At 35.5% G+C, this 24,188-nt stretch overlaps 3 protein-coding genes across 4 annotated transcripts; all 3 read left to right on the top strand.

Annotated features, from left to right (window-relative positions):
* The first annotated feature begins 1,637 nt into the window (after positions 1–1,637).
* Positions 1,638–6,094, top strand: LOC142528844 (calcium-dependent protein kinase 10-like). Its single transcript, XM_075634065.1, is given in 8 exon segments — positions 1,638–2,438; positions 2,894–3,037; positions 3,126–3,278; positions 4,176–4,291; positions 4,582–4,674; positions 4,676–4,750; positions 5,112–5,342; positions 5,441–6,094. Coding segments are annotated over 8 exon segments (1,629 nt in total). The 5' UTR covers positions 1,638–1,795; the 3' UTR covers positions 5,615–6,094.
* A 1,132-nt stretch (positions 6,095–7,226) lies between these two features.
* On the top strand, positions 7,227–11,303 carry LOC142529502 (uncharacterized). Its single transcript, XM_075635055.1, has 2 exons — positions 7,227–7,893; positions 10,345–11,303. Exons 1-2 carry the CDS (start codon positions 7,328–7,330, stop codon positions 10,787–10,789), a joined length of 1,011 nt encoding a protein of 336 aa, XP_075491170.1. The 5' UTR covers positions 7,227–7,327; the 3' UTR covers positions 10,790–11,303.
* A 1,872-nt stretch (positions 11,304–13,175) lies between these two features.
* Positions 13,176–18,918, top strand: LOC142530209 (uncharacterized). Of its 2 annotated transcripts, XR_012816065.1 has the most exons (10): positions 13,176–14,989; positions 15,579–15,723; positions 16,227–16,397; positions 16,478–17,129; positions 17,226–17,324; positions 17,395–17,451; positions 17,530–17,628; positions 17,700–18,001; positions 18,091–18,554; positions 18,654–18,918. XR_012816065.1 is itself a non-coding variant. In XM_075636008.1 (8 exons), exons 3-8 carry the CDS (start codon positions 16,296–16,298, stop codon positions 17,762–17,764), a joined length of 1,074 nt encoding a protein of 357 aa, XP_075492123.1. In that variant the 5' UTR covers positions 13,176–14,989; positions 15,579–15,723; positions 16,227–16,295; the 3' UTR covers positions 17,765–18,072. The 2 variants fall into 2 exon arrangements, 1 of the variants encoding a protein (XP_075492123.1); XM_075636008.1 differs by lacking the exons at positions 18,091–18,554; positions 18,654–18,918 and having other exon boundaries at positions 17,700–18,072.
* The last annotated feature ends 5,270 nt before the right edge of the window (positions 18,919–24,188 follow it).

Raw genomic sequence — 24,188 nt, 5'->3', positions numbered from 1 at the left:
ATTTAATATATTATTTTAATAATTAGATAATATTTATTATATATCAGATTTCGAGAATTTCTTCGTTCGATATAAAAAAAATAAAAGACAAAGACGCTCATTATGCATTACGAAATGCTTTAATTGATCATTTATGAGATGAATATGGTCGTTCAAATATTTGAAGTTGTATTTGTAATATGTTATTTAATTTAATGTCATGTATTAATTTTATTTCACCAATTGAAATTATTTTTATAATATAGATTTCAATAATATATTTAAAATAATTAAATTAATCATTTTTGTAATATTGTCACATTTATTAAAAATATAATATTAAATATATTCAATATAAAATGTAATTATAATTATATCACTAAATTTAAAAAATATATATTTAATAACTTATAAAAAAATAAAATAAAAAAAATATTCCGAGAATATTCTTTTTTAGAGTAAGATTTGAAGTAGATGGGTTGGAGATGAATATTGTATTTGATGCAGAAACTGCACTATTTTAAAGTAGAATTGCTTTTAGATAGAGATTTGGGCTGGAGATGGTTTTAATAACTCATCCTTCTGCTTTTGTCACGTTGCATTAAATGCATTCAGGGTTTAACATCCTTGTGCTTTTGTCACATTTCATTAAATGCATTCATGGGGTTCACTGTGATATTATTATTATTATACAAATAGCAGTCTGCAAATCTGACCTCGCAATATTAATAAGTGGGATGGTAACCACTCTACTATGATTCTCCCCTTCATCTTCTTGATAATGTAGTTCACCTACACAACCTAATTTTGTTAAAAATGCAACCCTCTAAAACATTCTTTAATTTCTGAACCACATTTTTGATTTCTAGTTATCCTATTAAAAAAAAAAAGAAAGTAAAATTGGTCTTGCGAGTTGGAATAATTTAGATTTAAGTATCAAATTAGTTAAAAAAATAGGTTATTGTGCGCTAATTTGTTGGATGTCTTGTGCCTATATATAGTTTAATGATGCGACCAGTTTAGCGGTCTGCGCTTATGTATCTTTTACCAAGTCTTTGAACTAATCATCCTTTGGTGTCTGTCTTCATCAAGAAGACGACTTGGTAAACTACTCATGCTTAATAATTGAAGAAAAATAACCATAAATGAAGTTTACAAATAATTTGGTCTTCTTTCATTCATGGTTTTGCTTGCGCACGTTTCGAATTTTTTTAAAAACTTTGAGACGAAGAGGTGTGTTATTGTATTGACGACATTTATATGGAAAACAATATTTGAAATTCATGAAATTCTACAATTTCTATATGTAATATTAGCTATGGATTTTTTACCCACTTCTTAATCTGTTCACAAACAGAACCATTCTAATAAGCAAAAATATTATATATAAAGCCTCGGCAAAAACTTGTGTAAGACACTCTCACGAGTCGTATTTTGTGAGACGAATCTCTTATTTGGGTCAATCATGAAAAACTATTATTTTTATTGTGAATATTGATATGATTGATCCGTCTCACAGATGAAGATTCGTGCATTCGTCTCAGTACTCTAAAGTGTCACCTCTCACGCACACACATAAAGTAATTAGCCACAAAAATAAATTAATAATAGCAAAAAAATTAAACAATTAACAATAGAATGATAATTAAATGACTGTTTTTTTATTATTCAAATAGCAGTGTATTCCTCCAGCTGACCCCAACTCATCCCGTCACCTTCATTCACACCATTACCGCCAACCATCTCCACCACCGACGGCGGCGATACCTACTTCTCTTCGAACTGTGGCTCCATTTAAATCTTTATAGAACCCATCATGGGCAACTGCAACGCGTGCATAAGACCTTCGGAATCGGAGCATCAGACTCCCAAATCCCATGCTCAGAAACAACGCCAGAAAGCCAACGGGCGCTACCCGAATCCGTACGCCCAATCCCCTACCCCGATCCGCGTGCTCAAAGACTTCATTCCCCGTACTAAAATCTCCGACAAGTATATCCTCGGCCGTGAGCTGGGCCGCGGCGAATTCGGGGTCACCTATCTCTGCACCGACCGCGAAACGCGCGAGGCGCTCGCGTGCAAATCGATATCCAAGAAGAAGCTGCGAACCGCGGTGGATATCGAGGACGTCCGCCGTGAGGTTGAGATCATGTCTAGCTTGCCGGAGCACCCGAGCGTCGTGAAGCTACGCGCTACATACGAGGATAACGAGGCGGTGCATTTGGTGATGGAGTTGTGTGAGGGTGGGGAGCTTTTTGATAGAATAGTGGCGCGTGGGCATTACAGCGAGAGAGCTGCAGCGGGAGTGGCGAAGACGGTTGCGGAGGTTGTGAGGATGTGTCATCAGAATGGTGTCGTGCATAGAGATTTGAAGCCCGAGAACTTTTTGTTTGCGAATAAGAAGGAGAATTCGGCGCTGAAGGCCATTGATTTTGGGTTGTCTGTGTTTTTCAAGCCTGGTAAGTTTGTTTGTTTGTTTGTTTGTTTTTTTTTTTTTTTGGTATAATGAAAAAACGGTTTTTGATATTTCTGGTGGGCTTTGAATCTTTTTTAGCTTTTCTTTACTGGGGTTTGATTGTTTGGTATAATTCTTGTTCTTCTTCGATTATGCCATTAAATTCTGAGTTTTATTTTCCTTTTTTAAATTTGTTATTCCTTGCTTGCCAAGGTTGGTTTGTTGAATCTGATTTTGGCCATCTTACAACGTTTGATCTGATTTAAGTTACTTAATTTGCTTGAAATTCAAGAGTTAAAAATTTTCTTTTGATTTTTTATATCTCACGTTTTACTGCGTTCGATCTAGCATAATATACTGTTATGAAGATGAAATATACATACTTGTTAATTTGTTTTGTTTTATTTTCTTACGTTAATATATTGATTTGTTTAAATGTATTGATAATTCGATAATCAGGTGAAAGGTTCAATGAAATTGTGGGAAGTCCATACTACATGGCACCGGAGGTTTTGAAGCGAAATTATGGACCTGAAGTTGATATTTGGAGTGCTGGTGTTATTCTGTATATTTTGTTGTGTGGCGTTCCTCCATTTTGGGCTGGTACTTTCACTCATTCCGTTACCGTCATTGATGTTCTTTTTATGTTTAGTTCATGAATTGAGCTATTTTATTTTACAACCTGCCATAGAAACTGAACAGGGGGTTGCACTTGCAATCCTAAGAGGAGTGATCGATTTCAAGAGGGAGCCATGGTCTCAGGTTTCTGAAAGTGCCAAAAACCTCGTTAGGCAGATGTTGGAACCTGACCCCCAAAAGCGTTTGACTGCACAACAAGTACTTGGTATGTTTGTAAAGTACTCTTCTGTAGCAGATTCTTGAAAAGTATTAATAAAGTTAGAGTGGCAGTGCCTTTATTTTATTTTTGCTGCATGTGACCGCTTTTCTTGAAAATGATGATGGGCAGCATGCTGATAAAGGAATGGATGACCCCGGCACACAAGAATTTTTATTTACTATATGCTTAGCAAATGGATCTTCGTCAGGAAAACTAGTGTTTGCTTTGGTAATAAATAAATGCAGAACATTCCCAGGAAAAAGATTTTGTGTGTAAACAGTGTTAAATATGCGATATGCAGCTAAGACGCAAAGTCTATATACTGGGCTTTGTTTGAGATTCCCGGATGGTTTCATTGACTTAAGTAGAAAAAGGTTCTGCTGTGTAGGGATCGTATCGATATTAACCGGTTGGGCTTGTGAAACGATTTGATATTATTTAATAAATCAATAAAATCCATGATTAAAGACCAAGGCACTACTGGGTTGTGCAGTTTTCGATCTGGGTCACCCAGAAATGCATTCATGTACTTAACTGTTTGATTAAGAATTAACATTAAACCCAGGAGGTTTAGTAGCTTCTCTGATCATAGAACTTCCACTGTTTTGGTTCCCTCATCCCTGATGGCTAATGACTTGTAACTCGATTAATTTTTACAGCTCAATAACATTTTGGTTCTCAAATATTGCCACATTTTAAGAAAAATATTTTGCTTTCAGCTAGTTTGAGAAAGGCATAACAGAGTTTGGGAGTGTAGGGGATGCAAGAGATATAGTTTTTTCAAATTTTCTATTATTAACTATTGTAACTTGGTAATCATACTGATGGTGAGGTGATGAACTTTTACACGACCTTTTATGCAACTATTCTTACGTGTTTCTTTTCATTTGTTGTCTTGGTTAGAACACCCGTGGATTCAAAATGCTAAAAAGGCTCCAAATGTACCGTTGGGAGATATTGTGCGGGCAAGACTTAAGCAGTTTTCTGTTATGAATAGATTCAAGAAGAAAGCACTACGGGTAAGCTTCGAGCATTAATTTAGCTCTATTTGTAACTCTTTATTTTCCATTGGAAAAAACAATATCCCTTTCACATCAAGATGGTTTCTGGGACAAAATTTGCTAGTATCACAACCTGAGTCACTGGTATTTGAGGGTTGCCAAATATTATTGCATAAAGTTTGCAATCTTACCTGTTAGTAGGTTGAACTGAGAGAACTATGGTAGAGAAATACCATTTACTGCCCATGTTGATAAATCGTGTTTTGCTCTATAGTTTAATTTCTAGTTTTCCACAACTACATGTGTAGGTAATTGCAGAACATTTATCTGTTGAAGAAGTCGAAGTTATGAGAGATATGTTTGCATTGATGGATACCGATAGAGATGGCAAAGTATCATACTGAGGAACTAAAAGCTGGTCTACGAAAAGTTGGTTCTCAGCTAGCAGAGCCTGAGATAAAGTTGATGATGGATGTGGTAAGTATCACTTGAGGAACACTGAAAACCTTGAAGTCGTCTTTTGCTTAATGTAGTTGCTAAGAGTTAATGTTCACAATTGTTGTTTTCTCCCTGTTCTTTACTTTTTCTTGGTCATCGAGAGGCGGTAAGATTTGAGTATTATTGTGCTTGCCAAATTCTATTTAAATTGTACCATATCTTGGGCGTTTAAACTTACGAGCTGGGTCTTGTTAGCGATTAGATATTCAATTTTATGATGATAAACATAGTCTAGCCATGGGACTCAACCTCCAAACATTGGCTGTTGTGAATTTGTTAACGCAACCCAGGATAGTCTGCAAATCGTCATTACAGAAGATAATGATCTAATGTGTGATAGGCTGATGTTGATGGAAATGGAGTTTTGGACTACGGCGAGTTTGTTGCAGTTACTATCCACTTACAGAGGATGGAGAATGACGAGCACTTCCGCAGAGCATTTATGTTCTTTGACAGAGATGGTAGTGGGTATATCGAGCTCCATGAACTACAAGAAGCGTTAGTTGATGACTCAGGTGAAACGGATAATGATGTAATCAATGACATTATGCGGGAGGTTGACACAGACAAGGTTAGACTAAAATAGTTTCCATCCTTTTCTCTAATCTATCTAGTAGCCAGTCATTCTTGAAACTTTTTAGCCTATTTTAACAGCCCGTCTTATTTCAGGATGGCCAAATTAGTTACGACGAGTTTGTTGCAATGATGAAAACTGGAACGGATTGGAGAAAGGCGTCCCGACAGTATTCGAGAGAACGTTTCAAAAGCTTGAGCCTCAATCTGATGAAAGATGGCTCTCTTCAGCTCCAGGATGGATTTACAGGTCAAACTGTCATGGTTTAAAGTTTTTTGTCAACCACAAAATCATCTTATTCATTGATATAAGATAGAACTGTCACCATTTAAAGTTTTCACGACCGCAAAACCACCCTGCTGTTACCATTACCTTTCTTCTCGACAACCAAGGCTTATAGATGGAGGAACTTAAAGAAAGTAGAGTGGCAGACTATGCTACTACATTCTCGGTTCTTGTTTGTGGTCTGGCCGAGGAACCTTGTTTCGAAGATGATTGATTGATATTTATATGTTCATACAACGTGTAGGCCTAGACAGCCATGTCCTGTTTGCGTCGTTTCTTGTTGTATATTCTTGTGGAATTTGCTTTCGGTGGTGTTTTACTGTATATATGTGTGCCTTGACAATAGAGCACACAGCAGTTGAATTCGTTTGTTGGCGATTGTTAATTCTGAAGATGGTGTGGTTTGTTCAACGTGTATGTCTATTTGAAGCACAATTATTATAATATCACAAATTTATTAATTTTTTTTGGAGTTGATAATATCATGTTTTTTTTACCCATCTACTATTTCCCTAATTTTGTGAGTAATATATATCATGTTTTTTTGACCTATGTGTTTTATGGGACAACCTCTTAATAATTACAATATCTTGTAATTCATAATATTTAAACAAGATTTCGTTCTAACAAATGAGATCTTAAATTCAAGACACTATCCTAAAAAGGCATCTAGGGTAGGGTGGCTTTTTATTGGTACGAAAGGTTGAATCCCCAACCAAATGGCCTCCCTCTGGCCTCTTTAAACCAGAATAGACAAGGTAGATCATGATATTGAGCAGTCTGATAAAGTGATAAGTCTACTAAATCTCAAGTATTTTGCACTCCACGTGATCCCAACTTCGGTGGTCATGATCCAAATTGAATCATATTTATCAATACATATAATATTTATTAATTTTTCAACAGAACTCACATATATCATTAAATAATCATTTTATACGTATTATTGATATAGTGTCCTTGTGTAGTTTGGAAATTCCTTGTTCTAATATAAATGATAAGTGGTAAAAAAAAGGTCGATTGTTTATAATTATTCCAAAAATTATAGCCAAAAGAGTAACCATGTCTTAAATATTAAGTTATCTAATATAATTATTATATTTTAATTATTATGGGGTTCTTTAAAGTAATGATGGCGGCAATATTTAGTTTTCACAATTATAATTAACATATAGTCAATTTGACATCAACACCGAATTTTACAAGTTAATGAGATCTTATTTTTAAGTCATTATCTTAAGAATATATTATTTGATGATAGACGTTCTTCAATATATACGATTATTTTATTTTTTATCGGATCTCACGTACAAGAATGCATGTTCAAGACAACAGATGATATATGATCGAGATATTGATATAAGAGTAAAATAAAATTTTCACCTATGAGATACTAAAATGTTAGATTTATCGAGTTTAAAACTCAATTATAACCTATTCGTAATTGGATAAAAAAATTGCTTAAATAATTTTTTAAACACGGAAAAGTTATCATACCTAAATAATTATTAGGAAAGTATAAAAATAGATTTCCAGCCCAATTTACCCATATATTAAAATATGAATTGCAAGGACATAGAAATGGAGCCCACTGAATCCAATCCATCTCATCTCATTCGCCCCAAATCCCACTTCTCGTCGACAAAAGGAATTCACGAAATTCCACTGAAATTTCAAATCTCCAAAAAGATTCTCTCATGGGGGTGGACTACTACAATATCCTCAAGGTCAACCGCAACGCCACCGGAGATGACCTGAAGAAGGCCTACCGACGCCTCGCCATGATTTGGCATCCCGATAAGAATGTCAACAAGCAAGAAGCCGAGGCCAAATTCAAGCAAATTTCCGAGGCCTACGATGTCTTGAGTGACCCGCAGAAGCGTCAGATCTACGATCTTTATGGAGAGGAAGGCCTCAAATCGGGTCAATTCCCCCCTGCTCCACGCACAGCGCGGAATCGTCATCAGGGTTTTCACCACAATCATCAGCAGCACCCGAACCCGAATTTCCGGTTCGATCCGAGGAGTCCGGATGATATTTACGCGGAAATTTTTGGGGAGAATAGTAATGGGAATGCAAGTAGTAGCAGTAATGGCGGTGGGGTGAGGAGAGATGGGTATTTCAGGAGTACGACGATTAATAGCAGCGAGGGGGCCAGGAAGGCGCCGCCTTTGGAGAACGTGCTCGCATGTAGTTTAGAAGAGTTGTACAGTGGTGCCACCCGGAAAATGAAAATTTCGAGGAATGTTTTTGATGGGCATGGGTATGCACCTTCTCTTTTTGCTCGATCATCGAGTATTTGCGCCTCGCTGCTTCTTCTTCTTCGTCTTCTTTTATTATAATAATGGTGATTGTATTTTTGTTTGTTTTCAATCTTTATTGTTCAGTTTGAAGTAGAATTCTTGCGCGGTGCTGTTCTGCGTGCAACTATTGAATTTTTCATGTTGTTCTTTAAGTGCAAGATTGATTATTTTTCTTTTTTGTGCATTTTAATATCGCCATTTGTGATTTTCTCCGTTTCTTTTACGTTATGTGGATCCAACATGTTCGTAATTTATTTAATAGGAGTTTTAAATTTGGCTAATTGTGGCATGAATCACGTCATTATTGTGGATAATTGAGCTCTCATTATGCAATATTTATTTCTCTCTTTTTATTCTCCCCCAATTCTGTGTGTATTTTTATTTTATGAGATGAGTTATTTACCCTTATACTTGTCATTGTTTTGTCATGTGGCTGCATTATTTTCTATAATCTATGTGTATATATATGTATGTAGTTCTGACAAGTATGAATTAGGTTAATTGAATACTGGATTATCACATGAACCTTAAGAGGAGTTGGGAAACCACGCAGTTTTGTCTTTGGATGAAAAACAAAGTGTGAAATAGAAAGGATAAGCGAAACGATTCAGTTAATGACCTTTTACTTTCTTTCTTGCCGCCTGTATAGTGTTTGCTTTCAGTTGCAATACATACTCACCCATATCCATTGTAGGAAACAATCTAAGTGGAACTATTTCCATTATATGAGTCATGCAGATCAACCTTGTAATAGGTGAAAGTGAAAAATAAAGATTCACAGACCACATGAATTTAGTTGAATTTGGGGTAATTATCCGTTACAATGGTGAATGGCACGTATTTATAGTTTGCTTTCACAAATTTCAGGCCTAGGTCCACCCGGTTCCCAAAAACGCTTTAAAACTAGGGATGACAAAACAGAATAGCAGGGTGGGCCGGCCTGATTTTTTAGCGGGCCGATAAATTACCAACCAACCTATATATTTTGGACACATTCTTTCAAATATGCTCACATACCATGCAAATGTGATCATGAGAACAAGCTGTTGCTTCCTGGGTGTTGCCAACCTTAAAAACATACACTATGTAATAAAAGGATTCTTTTTATGTTTATGACTAGAAAGAACTTCTGAACCACCTTAATGAGTGCTGGTGCTTTCCGATTATGTAATTGGATTCATGGTTATTTAAGGCACTAAGGCGCATAAGTCCCTTGGAGCCTGAAACGCAAGGCAAAACGCGCGCCTTATCGAAATAAAGCTCACTAACATAAATTGTTAGAATTCACATAGTTAAGGTGAATTTAACTAAAATTTATACATGTATAAATAGATTTCGCAGAATATATTTAAGTGCCTATAAAATAAAGAAAAATAAAAAACAAAAGAAAGAGAGCACTGCAATAATTAAAGAAGTAATATAGTAGTGTAATTGAAATCGCTAAGAGAAGGAAAAAATTAAGGCTTCACATATTAAAATTAGGAGAAAGATAGTGATCTGTGGCCAGCACTTATTGCTCGCAAACAATTTTCACAGAAGCATGCTTTTGCTCGCCTCAAGCAAGCCTTGCTAGGTCACCCAGGCGCATAGGGAGTTGTGCGCCTTGCTCCTAGGCGCACGCTTTTTACAACTATGATTGGATTGATCCCAGATATTATATATACGCAACCATAATACTCTCATGGTGTATAGAAGAATAATGGTGCTATCATAAAAACACGTTTCTATACAATTTTGTTATTTGATCAGATGTGTCTCTGATATGTTATCTTTTCTGACCTCTTTGTGTTCTTCTCTTTGTTCTCTCATAGAAAGATTGTAAATTACAATGGCTTGTTTTTTATGCTTGAAGGCCGAAGTTTTTACCTTTTGGACAAAATATATATGATAACATGAAAATTGTATGAAGACTGGAGATACTTGTTATTTCTGTAATCATAAACCTCCATTTTTCAGATGGTGTCCGCGAATGATATTATGATACAAGCATCATCTCGTGTTCGACACAATCAAAATATTTTGAGGCAATATGTTTGAGGGCCATTATATCCTCCATGAACTGCTTAGCTATTTTGTAAAATTTCTGAGAGCTGAAACTGCTTCAAGTATATCAAGAGATGGTAAGGACTATTCTGCATGTTAAACATCATGTGAAATTAACTTTGTCTTTCACGTATGGACCTGTAAAAATGACACCTGCCAAAGCAGTATTTTTACACCAATTTTAATTTTTTGGTTCTTCAGACCTCATATTTCATGAAACCAAATATTATTCAATACAGATTGTTTAACAGTATGAAGTGAATTAGAAATTTAATATTTGCTTTATATGTTGCTCTTTTTTTTCTTTTTTTTTTTTTGTGTACATTTTATTTCGAGTCTGTCTTGACGTGTTATTTGTTTTCTTGCAGCAAGCCTCATTTGGTGGAAGAGATTGTTACCATCGATATAAAACCAGGCTGGAAGAAAGGCACAAAAATAACTTTCCCAGAGAAAGGCAATGAAGAACCTGGCGTCATTCCTGCGGATCTTATTTTTGTTTTGGATGAAAGATCTCATCCAGTTTATACAAGGGATGGTAATGATTTGATTGTGAAGCAGGAAATAAATCTTCTCGAATCCCTCACTGGAAAGACTTTGGAGCTTACCACACTAGATGGGAGGAATATAATGGTCCCTTTAACTGAGATTATTAAACCAGGGCATGAGGTTGTTGTCCCTAATGAAGGAATGCCTATTTCCAAGGATCCGAGGAAGAAGGGATCCTTGAGGATCCAAATTGATGTGAAGTACCCTAAAAGGCTTTCCGAAGCACAAAAACATGAATTGAGGCGAGTTTTGGGAGGAAATACATAAAAAAAATTCAAATAAGTTGGTGCTACTAAAAATTGCGACAGTAAGCTGTAAATACGAAACTTGAATGCTATTAAAGTGTTAATATTGGAAAGAATTTTGTTCGACGGGATACTCGGTGTTGAACTTTGATGGCTTCTCATTGGAGATGGATGGAAAATGCTTACTGCCATGGAAGTGAATGCTTAAAATGAGAGAGTATGTACTGCAAAAAGAAAAGAGCATGAATTTTCTGGGATTAGTGACGGTGGTCCGCTAGAGAACAAAGTAGGCAAATTTTCTTGGTTGAAGGTCATACTTCTGGTTAAAACTTTTATGTCTTGTAATTACTCCATGATTGGTCTTACATTTTCATGACAATTTTAGTTTATACCTCCCGACCAAACACACCTTTCTCTCCAACACAAGTTATTGAGAGAATCCCAACTTAAGATAGGTGTAAAGCTATGACGTAGGAGGAGAAAATTGTAGGTGCTTGTGACTGAGGATTCATATGATCATATGAAGTGTTGTTTTTTCTTGGCTTGTCTATGGTTCCCCCTTGACTGTTGGTTTTTGCTTTTCGATGACTGTCAAATCTTGAATATTTACTCTAGTGCGTAACCTGTTTTTGTATGGAATTTCGGAGTGTTGTCTTATGATATTATTCAAGGCCTTTCCATTGCATCTCACCATGAGTATACTTGTTTGAAGTTCAAATAGTTTAGGCAACTCATGTAGTGCTTAGAGGTGGATTGTATTTTTATAAATTTTCACTTCTCAAATATGTTAAATCGATCGTTTCAGTGAAAGTTGTTATTTTCTGCGTGAAATGGATAGATTTGTGATAGACATGAGTCGGATGAACGTGTGAAGTTAGGCCAATTACATCATCCTTTTCACTAGCCTATGTATGGTACTATACAGATGGAAATAGAAAAGTGTGCCATTAGGTATCCCACGTACCAATATTTGTTTATGAGGGTAGGAATAGGATTTCTTGTTCCACTTGAGGGAAGTTAAAACAAGTGAAAATTGTAGGGAGATGAAAAGGACATAGTGGCCTAGAACTAGTAATTTATAATTTAGAAGGCATTGTATGGTCTACGGAGAAAGTAATTTAGGGCCTAAAAGTGGTACATTGTCAAGAGTTTTGGGTCACCCAACCATGACAAGAGGCGAAAAATCTGGTTATTAACCGGATGGGTACTCTTTTATAATCGAGTGCGTTTTTTCCTTAACCGGGTAACTTCACATTGGGGGAGAGGAGACCTTTGTATAGAAAAAATATAGACGGGGTCTTTTTTTTTCTTTTCAAATTTCTCCATGGGGAGTTTTTTTGGGGCTAGTTTAGACTAGAATAATGCTTGAGACACGATGATCCAGCATCATTTAAATAGTATAAATTTTGTTAACACTCGGTATCTATCTTTGTGCAAAAGAAGTTTAGAGTAATAGGTCATATTACTGCAATATAACCCTTTCTTGACTATGCTGAGCACATGCTTAAATAAGGCACATCTTACTCAATCAATTAAATAAACTGTTGTAATGCAAAAATATAAAAGTACATACGAAATATGTGCCCCTAAAGTTTTATTTATTGCACCAAACGCTGTAATCTTAGAGTAGTTACAATAGAATATAATAGGTTGACAACACGTAGTGCTGTATTGACATAAACATCTCCCACAGAAGACTGATAGACGTATAATTGATCTCAGGTTAAATAAAACATTGCACCCCATTGTTATAATTGAAAGAAAGAAAGAACATAATATGTATATGTTGAAGCTTTGAGAGTGGCTTTCATTTTCTAGTGAATTAAGCTTGAATTTCCTAATAATTAACTAATTGAATACCGATAAAATATACGAATACGGAAAAGAAGTAAATGTAGAAGAAAGGGAAATTTCATTCAGGAATGTGACTAAACGTAACCAAATTGCAAAGAACATAGTGGTCCGCAACATTAAAATTAAAGATTTGCATTTTCCAACGCCCTATCCCCATTTATTGTGAGAACGCAACATGGAAGTAAGATAAATTATTAAATCCTCTTATGCAATGAGTCTCATTTATTTATAATTATAGTTAATTATCGAACAATATTGATTAATTTAAAACTGCAGCAAAAAAATTGTTTAAAATAATTAAAATAGATCTCATGTCTGTAAAAATTTCGACACGACCCTATCGTAAATAAAACATATCAAAATTTTAAAATACCTGTAAAAAGAAAATGACTCAAAGACGATGTTGTATTCATAAACATTCACACAAGTGCCGACCATGCATAAATCAACAATTCACAAGTAGCAGTTGAAATAAAACCGATAAAGATCACAACAACATAAACTAAATCAAAACTCACAAAAGCTCCAAATAATCATACAAATAACGAGGCATCTCCCCAGTAAATAAAAAATGACATAAAGCTGACAAGAACTCGAAATAATATATATAAACTAACTAGGAGATTCTAAGATCTGACAATCAATCAATACTATCTCACTCACGAGATCCATTGACAGACCCTCTGTCTAGTGCTGCAAAACTACTCGAGTGATCTACCATGGTGCCCGATAGCAACCACAATAGCCACTCAGGTATAAAGCACTGATATTATGATTCTGGTATGAAATAGTTAAATAATAACATCAATGATCATAATCATGCATAAACATATGATAAAATGAAATATGCATGAATGAATAAGGCTCAAAACAACGGGGTAACAGAGGCTAATAAACGGTACAATAACAGGATTACTGCTCGAGCAACAACGTACAGCGGAGCTGCATCGTCATGCAACTAAATCGATTTGCCAAGTATGCGCGGTATGTCGTGTTGTGTCCAATCAAACACCCACGACTCGGTCTCCATACAGCTGATAACGATACAACAGGAAGACACCATAACAAAAAACATATGATGTCAAGATTTCAAGAGCAAATCACACAAAAAATGTATCAAGAAATAAACAATCATATTTTCGGTCTCAAAGATAACTAGACTCGAAAGCCATCATCTGATTCCGAAATAACAACCACATGTGCCAAGAATACAATACGACATGACAACGGGTAACAAGAACAATAGAACTCAACATGTATATCATAATATCATGCCATAAGCTAAATGTCATAATATGTTATATGAACAAACATATAAGTCAACGAGGTATTTAATAATTCACATTAGTCAACAAATCACATGAGCATTCATAATTAACACATAAATAAGCTTAAAAAATAATTTATGTGTTACCGTTTTATGTTATCGAACTGTAACATACTTATACTGACTTTAAACAACAAACAGATTCAACTTTGATATCATCGGTCTAACAAATAAGATACCAAACCGAATAATTTCACAATTCACCAATAAAGCAAAAATAATTCAACATATTTCTACAATTACTAAAGCTAAATTTATTTGCTAAAAATGCAACTTAACTATTGAATTGTAAAAACTTTGTCCCGATATTCTCAATAATTCACCAATACGCATTAAGTCCAAAGACTAAATTCAACTGAAAATATCGAATTGTCCGACAAATTTTTTAAATCTCTATCTTTCAAACAATGCGATTTTATTCCACTAATTATCGCTCCAATAAATACCAACTCCTCCAATAGTCAACATAATAATCATAATTCTCAAATAACCACACAATTTAATTTGATACTAATTTCTCGGATCGAAAATTAAACACTTAAACCTACAAAACCCAATGATATGTTAATATAATACATTTTAATCAACGAAAACAAATTAAATCGGACCAGGTAAAATCCCAAACTGGCTGGCTGCCTGCTAATCTCGAACAAGGGTTGGAATCGAGTCAAATATTTACCAATGATTGAAGCTAACTAGCAGATGGCAGTCATAAGGTGGTCTCCCGCCGGAAACACGACAAAAATATCATCGGGATCGCTCTAAAAATTGCTGAAAATCGGATGAAATTAGCAGGAACAACGGTGAAAGATTTAAACTTCGAATCCTTACTCAAAACACTCTAAATGACCAAGAAAGCGCAACAAAATCTCATCTAGATCGGACCAAGAAGCACGCACAGAGACAGAGCTCAGAACCGTGCTTGGGTGCTTTGATTTCTTCCGATTCAGAGCAGGGAAGGGACGCGGGGACTGGTGCGCTATCAGCTGTTGTGCTCAAGGCGCTGATATCCGGTGGCTGCGCGGCGAGGTGGCTGGCGAGGTGAGGAAGATGGTGATGGGAACATGGGGGGTACTTATTTTAAAAAAAGGATTGAGATGTCAATTTACGTAAATGTCTCTGTATTTTAAGTTTAAAATTGTTTAATCCTTTCTTCACTCCTGTAAACTTTTTCACTTTACTTTCAACCCTACACAGTCGACTTCACTCGTTTTCCCGTCAACTAAATCCGCGCTTGTGAATTGACGAAACACTTCTTCAATTTATTTTTTTGCAACGCATCCGAGAAATGGCTGACCAAAATATGTAATGTTCACTTTTATTCTGTTATTTGATTCTTCGTGCGTGTGTTGAGGAAAAAAGGGTGCGTGTGTTGAGATGTTGAGGAAGAAATGGCTTCTTGGTCGACCAAGCGAGGGTTGGTCGACGAAGAAGCTGTGGTCGACCAAACGTTACGTTAGTCGACCAAGCGTGGTTTGGTCGACCAAGAAGCGTTGGTCGACCAAACCAAGACCAAGCGTGGTTTGGTCGACCAACGCTTCTTGGTCGACGAAGTGTGGGTTGGTCGACCAACGCTTGCTGGTTGAGTGTAACATTAATTTTTATTCTAATATATTTGTATTTGTGACAGGTATATTTGCCGAGAAAACTAGGTAGAGATGCAATTTTTCGCTGCAAGCTGACACTCGAATCAAGATATAAATAGGTTTCGGAGAAGATTTTTCACTACCTCAACAACGACGAGAGAGCCCTTTTTTTGGAGCAGTCTCCTTTTGGTAATTTGGTTAGGTATCATAGAGATTTAAATATTTCTAGTCAAATTATGTGGTATTTGATGAGTAATCAGATAGTTGACACGGGTAGTGATGAGTTTTGGATGAATTGCGCAAGAGGCTGGTTATATTTTTTTTGTTAGAGTATTGTTTAATAATCGACCACGATTGCGGTACAGAGCCTGTATATGTACCAGAGGGAGGTGTCTTTGGCTCCAGACACTTTGGCAGTAAGTCTGAGATTTTTTTGAGTGAATTGGAGGCAAAGATGAGTGTTCAAGTGCAGAATGAGAATGATGTAGATGTGGAGAAGTTAAAGACGGCTAGTCTTTACTTCTGTTGTTTTGTGTTCGGTGAGGGGACTAGGAAAAAAACGAATAAGATCGACCCTAAATACCTGAGGCATATAGATGATTTGGATAGGTTTAACATTATTTTTTGAATGATAAAACTGGATTTGTTATCTTTATTTCTACTAATAACATTGTTCTAAATTTACGTTACAGATCCTCGCTTATGAATATTATCCGAGCGTGGCACAAAATTTTGCAAGGAGAAGAGATGTGGACGGTTTGATGTTGCCCAGGATGTTTCAGTGGGTGACTAACACGTGGCCGTCAAACCGTGCCCCAACTGTTGTTGATGTCACTACAGCCTTTGGTGATTGTGCTATAGATGTAAGTAATATGAATTGATTTGATATAATAAATGTGTACTTAATTTTTGATTAATCTGATACGTTATTAATTAAATGTAGGATTGTCTTGGATGTTTGACTCCTACTCCCGAGGAGCTCATTTCAACGTATTATACGACCGGGGATTTTGTTGATTCTGCGCCCGATGCGGTCACCACTCGGGTACTCGAGCTCTGGAGGCAGGGTCAGACAGTCATATGTAGCGAGCACCCTCTGGAGTCTCCCTCTGTCCAGCACATGCATTCTGCACATTCAACTCCCTCTGTCCAGCACACGCCTTCTGCACATGAATCTCCTGACGTTTCCGGCACCCGTCCTGGTGATCTCAATAGATCCAGCTCTAGCACCAGTTCTCATATGCGTACGGGTCCTAGAGTCCACTTTGGACTCAATCCTTCCTGCCGCCCATCACCCTTGAAGCATCGTTTCGAGCGGCGATTGACTGCGTTGGAGGATTCCGTTACGTCCATGCATGTTAAGATGTCAGCAGAATTTATTGAGACCAGAGCGTCTATCAGGAGTATAAATCAAGCTCTAGTTGACTTGAAATCGAGTTTCAATCTTGGTCTCGATGAGTTGAGATTGAGTTTGACTGAACAGATTAGAGCTGGTTTTGCTGAGATGAGGTCTAACATGCCAGTGCAGCAGGACAGAGATAATAGCATAGCCTATACCAGAGGGCGGAAGAGGAAAGCATCCGAGGCAGATTTTGGTGAGTTAATTTTATTAATTATATTTATGTTTATGTAATATAATGATTTAGTACAATTCTCATAATTATTTTAATTTGTTTAATGTGCGCTTTTAGGTGTGGATGATAATCTGGCCAGGAAAATTGGCAGTACTAGCCAAACACTACATATATTTGAGCCTAACCTTTCGGTCATTACAGAGGAGTCCTCAGAAGGTGAGTTAATGCACTTTTTTGATTTGATATTTATGTATAGTATATTAAACAACAAACTTTTTATTTTTAGATATTCAAGTGACTCCGGATTCGCGTAAGTCAGGTGGCGAGGCGACCACGTCGAGAGGTTATTGCACTAAACCTTGTCTATTCATATTTGCATTAAAGTTGTTATTATTTTAATTTGTTGAATGTACGCTGTTAGGTGTGGCTGATAATTTGGGTAGGGAAATTGGCAGTAGTAGCCAAACCCAACAGATATTTGAGCCAAACCTTCAAGCCATTCCAGAGGAGTCCGCAGGAGGTGAGGTAATGCACATTTTTTATATTTATATTTATGTATAGTATATTAAACAATATACTTTATGTTTTTAGATATTCAAGTGACTCCAGATGCGCGTATGTCAGGAGGCGAGGCGACCACGTCGAGAGGTTATTAAACTATACCTTGTTTATTGTTCATATTTGCATTAAAGTTGTTACAATTGATCATTTTATATATGACGTTGTGAGGCCACTTGCGGAAGACCGTGACACTGAAGGTAAACAACTCACTTGCGCGAGTTAGGGCATCGATGATCGACCGTTCACCTAGTAGGATTCGAGGTTTTTACGCCGAATATGAGAAGTCGTTCTACGGGCCCATGGCGATCGCAAACTCGCGTGTCACTGTCTCTGTAAGCTTTTAAATAAATCTTTTATAAAGTTTAAATTTGTAGAGAACTTCTTTTAAAACATTGAAAACCTTTTGTTATGTTGAATTCAGCACATCGGCTAAGCTCTCCGTGGATTGCTTGAGATGCAGATCCGACATCCTGAAGTGATGTCTGCAGATGATTCGTTGATGGACAGACATTTCTACGGTGCGATCTCAGTTTTGGCCGAAGCCAAAGATATCGATTTCAACATAAATCTGGCATGGATTGTGAGCAAAGTCAAAGGTAGTGATCCAGAATGGCCGTGTCTCTCGTGGGAAAAGGCACGAAGAATTCTCATCCCTGTCTACACAGATCGACGCTAGTTTTTGCTAAAACTCGTGACAGGGGTGAATAAGTGCATTATATATGACTTTCAGTGAAGGCACGATCCCAAATTCAAAGATCTGAATGAAGAAATAGATCCTATACTTATAAACGCTGCTCGTCTGCTATCCATTGTTGGGAACAACCCACACCCCGAGAGACCATGGAATATAAAACTACATGATGAATTCCGTGCCAAGATTATACAGTACGTTATCAACTTTCTATTTAAAATATAATAACTTCATTATTCTTTTTTTTAATGTTACAATAAATATTAACTTCTCATTTTTTTCTTTTTTCACAGTGAAGATTAGGGAACATTTGTGCTAGCTGTTGCTGGATACTCTTTGTCTAGGAAGAGTGCGCAAGTAGTACTAACTTTAGATGATAGATTAGTATATGAGTTTAGATATTTTTTAGCTTGGTCGACCACTCTCCTTTTTGGTCGACTAATAGCTTGTCTGGTCGATCAAAAAGCTAGAATGGTCGACCATTACCTTTTATGGTCGACCATTAGATTTTGTTGGTCGACCACCACTGTCCTTTTGGTCGACCATTGTTCTTTAGGTTTTAGGGTTTAGGGTTTTAAGGGTTTAAGGTTTAGACCCGTAAATTCATAATTCTCATATAAAAACATATGAATCACTGAATCACAATCTCACACTTATGTTAAATTTTAAAAAAATATAAATCGTAATTTTAAGATTATGTTATATATTTTAATTTACATATGAATCACTGGATCACAATCTCAGTATTTTGTTACATTATAAAAAACATAATTATGTTATATGTTTTAAGTTAAATGTGAATCGTAGAATCACAATCGAACTATTTGTTATATTTTAAAAAAAATTTAAATCGTAATTTCAAGATTATGTTATATATTTTAATTTACATATGAATCACTGGATCACAATCTCAGTATTTTGTTATATTATAAAAAACAGGATTATGTTATATGTTTTAAGTTAAATGTGAATCGTGGAATCACAATCGAACTATTTTGTTATATTTTAAAAAAAAATATAAATCGTAATTTCAAGATTATGTTATATATTTTAATTTACATATGAATCACTGGATCACAATCTCAGTATTTTGTTACATTATAAAAAATATAATTATGTTATATGTTTTAAGTTAAATATGAATCGTGGAATCACAATCGAACTATTTTGTTATATTTTTTAAAAAATATAAATCGTAATTTCAAGATTATGTTATATATTTTAATTTACATATGAATCACTAGATCACAATCTCAGTATTTTGTTACATTATAAAAAACAGGATTATGTTATATGTTTTAAGTTAAATGTCAATCGTGGAATCACAATCAAACTATTTTGTTATATTTTAAAAAATATATAAATCGTAATTTCAAGATTATGTTATATATTTTAATTTACATATGAATCACTGGATCATAATCTCGGTATTTTAATAATTGACACGTGTCACGATCTGCCAACGATCTCACAACAAAAAATATGAATTGTAATTGTATTACCTTACATGTTTTAATTTACATAGGAATAACGGAATCATAATCTCACAACTATACTAATTTCACAATTATGTTACATATTTTCGACAATTATTAATATCTATTTAAAAAAAAAAACAAAACTAATAGTCGACCATCAAGCTAATGGTCGACCATGAGCTTGATGCTGGTCGACCAAAGAAAACTAATGGTCGACCATCCAGCTCATGGTCGACCATCACCCTCATGGTCGACCGATAGCTTGATGGTCGACCAAAGAAAAATAATGATCGACCATCAAGCTAATGGTCGACAAATATGTCTGTTATGCTTCCTCGATTCATCTGCTCAACCATGTGCAAATAACAACTCAATTTAGTAAAACTTTGCGTAGGATCACCTTTCAACATATTGTCTGCTAGTTCTTTCTCTTTCCAAGCCTTGTAGTATGATATATCAGCATTCATACTATTGCACATCATTGCCATCACCGCTTTTGGTACAATTGGCAATGGATGACCTTGGAAATTATCCACCAACATATCACGAACAACAGCAGAACTCGCTCCACGGATTCTCTTTCGTCTCCCAGTCAAACCACATGTGTGTGTATTGCAATATGTTCGAACGGAGAATGCACGTGAATCATTTTTAATCAAAGAAGTTCAGATTCTCCACTTACAATCAGACACTACACATTTTACGGCGTACACCTTTTGGCTACTTTTAACCGTCTCAAATTCAAAGCAAGCTTCCAAAATTATTCTAATTAGCTCTTTTTTCACCGCTTCTCGGTTTGGAAACTCTTGACCAATAAACAAGTTTGAACCATCCGTGAATGAAAATGTGTCATTATCAATATCCAAATCCGCATCCAAATTTGCGTCATTGCTTTGAACCAAATTTGCCTCGACCTCAATTGCGTCATTACGTGCTTCATCATATAACTCGTCTGTGTTACTACGATCCACATGCATGGCATCCACATTATGCAGCTTCGGCAAAAAAATCACTGCTATTATTATGATCCACAGAAACAATATTCAAGTAAAAATGATCATCAAAATGCCTCTGTTCGTTAATATTGCAATTGTTTTCATCAATACCATATCCGTACACATTATCAAAAGAATCAAAAGAAGCAACACATTCAATTTCAACTTGAAGCACTGGCCTACTTCTCGGACAACCAAGATACAAATATGTTTTCAAATCATGGTCATTCTCTATATAAATTGGTTGAATATTGCACGGCAAATCTAGAAGATAACTCAACCTCAAGTTGGCAGTGTCTTCTACTTTCCCAGCTCTATATAGTTCACTTTTTAAATTTTCAAAATAACAAATATCATCATCCACTGGAATAGCAAACAAACTTTGCATTGGCCCCTGGATTCCATTTATAAACCAGCCCCTCCATTACTTCCCATTTCCCATCAAAATGAACAACAATAACTGTTGGCATATCTACAAAGTGCACAAACAAATATGATAATTAGAATGGGCAAAATGTTTTAATAACAAAAAAAAAATCCGCACATGGTCGACCAAGAAATTATGTCGGTCGACCAAGATGATCACGGTCGACCGACTTAATTTCGGCAAAAACAAGAACTTGGTCGACCATTAAGAGTGTGGTCGACCATGAACAATTTTTCTTTGGTCGACCAGGAAGAATTCTTCTTGATCGACCAACTTAATTTTGGTTGGAAAAAATTCTTCATTTTAATTTTGGTCGACGAAGAAAACAATGAACGACACAAATTATTGATCTTAATTTTGGTCGATCGCTGCATGAAATGAAGAAAACAATGAATTGGTTCAAAGAAAATGGAGCAAACTTACTGTATTTTTCTTCAAATAGAGACGAATTGGTCTTCAAATACAGAAGAATGGGGGCAACATATGTGGGAGTAGATTTAGATCTGGATCTGAGGAATGAGCGCAACAACACCTGAGCAACAACAGTGGTTAATTTCGATTTATTGTAACGCGGAAGAGGTAGATGGGGTAGATGAATTCTTTAAATTTGGGAAGCTTATAATTGGGGAATTTTGTGGGGATTTTGTGCGTGGAATGAGAAGAAAGAAAAGAGAATAATTAATTTAGGAAGTTACAAGTTTAATTAAGGTTTAACATACTAATCAAGAGTCAACTCCTCCTTTTTTTTTAAAAAAAAATCAGACTCCTTGTTTTTTAAATCCTTCATGACGTAATCCCATTTTTTTAATTAGCCCGGCTTGAGTTTCTATTTTCTTTCTTTATAATAAGGTAATAAAGTGTGTGTATTATGTATTGCGTTTATTTGAATATAAAATAGTCATTAAAATAGTAATTTATGCTCATTTAACCCCATTTTGTGATGCTTTTATATTCTCTTCGGCCTCCCAAGTTGATTCTTCTATCCCATGTCTCGACCATTGAACTCGAACAAATGGTATAAATTTATTGTGAAGGACTTTATCTTTACAGTCTAGAATACAAACAGGACACTCAGTAGACGATAGAGCAGGATCAAGTTCAACCTCATCAAGATGAATCAAATGAGATGAATCGAACTCATATGTGCGCAATATAGACGACACATGAAACACATCGTCAATTTCAAACAATGATCGTGGAAACTCCAAATGATAAGCACAAGTCCTAATACGCTCAACAATCTCATAAATGCCAACATATCGAGGTGACAAATTATCTCTCATACAAAAATGAACAACACCCCTAAACGGTGAGATTTTTATAGGCATAAATCTCAAACTTGAAATTCCAAAGGTCGGCGACTTTTATTAGCATAGCTAGCTTGACGATCATGAGCATCTTTCATTGTTTGACGAATCAACTGAACTTTATCATGCATTTCTTGAACAATCTCAGATCCAATCAATTGTTTTTCATCAAATTCATCCAAACATAAAGGTGATCGACATCTTTGGTCATACAAATCCTCGAAAAGAGTCATATCAATAGTCACTTAAAAATTGTTATTTTAAGAAAATTCCACTAATGGTAAAACTTCTTTCCAACTTTCTTTGAAATCCATAATTATAGCTCGAAGTAAATCCTCGATTTTCTGGATCATACGCTCTGTCTGACCATCTGTCTGAGGATAGTAAGCAGCCCATTTCTTTTTGAAAATTAATCCAAAATTTTGTGAATCGACGGTCACGATATGAGACTCTTGCAAATAGAACTCCATGCAGTCTCACTACATTCTCAATATAAAACAAGTAATCCTTTTGTACGAATAAGTTCTTTCATACGGAATGAAGTAAGCCGATTTAGACAATCTATCGACCACTAGCCAAATAGCATCAAAGTGACAAGAAGTGGTAGATGCGCGACCAGTTCCACTGAGGAACTTCAAAACTGTGCAGTAATCTTCCTGGTATCATACGTTCTTCGTTGACTTGCTGACAGACTATACAAGAAGATAAGAACTCAGTCAGATCATTTTTCATATTCTTCCACCAAAACCGTGCTATTAGAATTTGATACATTTTTCTACCTCCAGGGTGGATACTTTAACGATTGCAATGAACTCTTTAAGGATAGTTGTACGTAATTCAAAAATATAAGGAACAACCAACCTTTCATTTTAACGAAGATAATCATCTGAATGAATTATGAAACCAGAAAGATGTTCTTGAGACACTGACTCGTAAGTGTAACGCTCAAGAATCAGACCACGTAAACAGCATGAATGAAAATCATTCAAATTACTTATTTATTTTATTTAATTGATTTTAAATGCTTAATTAATATATTTTAGTAGGATTAAATGTTTAATAGCTTAAATTTGCATGATTTCATGAAATTAAGGGTTTTTTTTTCCGGATATTTGATATTAGGACGGGAAAAAGAGACTAGGGACGATCATGATGAAAATATTTTTCGATAAATATTTTTAAGGCTCGATAATATGATTAAATAGGATGAAAATTTTTCTAAAAAATCTGGAGTCCAAATTATTTTACGAGTCGAGCCTCATATTATTCGAGAAGCCGATTTTTGCCAAACGAATGATTTTTATGGACCCGAAAGTTGTTATTTTTGAAAATGATTTTTGTAAAATTTTATTTTATGATTAAATGGGCCTTAATAGGACTAATTTACCTAGGATTAGTGGCCTAATTATTACTAAACTTAAAACCTAAAAACTATAATTTCTAAAACCTTAAATTTCAAAATTTATAAAGCCTAACCTAGGATTCTTGAAACCTAGCACAGCCGAAATCTTACACACACATCACACACTGATTTTAAAAAAAAAATTCAGAGAAGGAATTCGAAGCCTAGACGTTCCCCGATCGCTCCTCCTCGCTACCCCGCGCCGAAGGTTGAATATTT

This window comes from Primulina tabacum, chromosome 16 (assembly GCF_025594145.1).
Source record: "Primulina tabacum isolate GXHZ01 chromosome 16, ASM2559414v2, whole genome shotgun sequence".
Classification (NCBI taxonomy): Eukaryota; Viridiplantae; Streptophyta; class Magnoliopsida; order Lamiales; family Gesneriaceae; genus Primulina; species Primulina tabacum.
This window is presented reverse-complemented; position numbering and strand designations above follow the sequence as displayed.

Excerpts from the sequence above, each read along its gene's own strand:
- LOC142529502 (XM_075635055.1), top strand. The coding sequence starts at position 7,328 with ATGGGGGTGGACTACTACAATATCCTCAAGGTCAACCGCAACGCCACC. Across the intron at positions 7,894-10,344 it reads AATGTTTTTGATGGGCATGG|CAAGCCTCATTTGGTGGAAG; the intron begins GTATGCACCTTC and ends GTTTTCTTGCAG.
- LOC142530209 (XM_075636008.1), top strand. The coding sequence starts at position 16,296 with ATGTTGCCCAGGATGTTTCAGTGGGTGACTAACACGTGGCCGTCAAAC. Across the intron at positions 16,398-16,477 it reads TTGGTGATTGTGCTATAGAT|GATTGTCTTGGATGTTTGAC; the intron begins GTAAGTAATATG and ends AATTAAATGTAG. Across the intron at positions 17,629-17,699 it reads TCCAGAGGAGTCCGCAGGAG|ATATTCAAGTGACTCCAGAT; the intron begins GTGAGGTAATGC and ends TTATGTTTTTAG.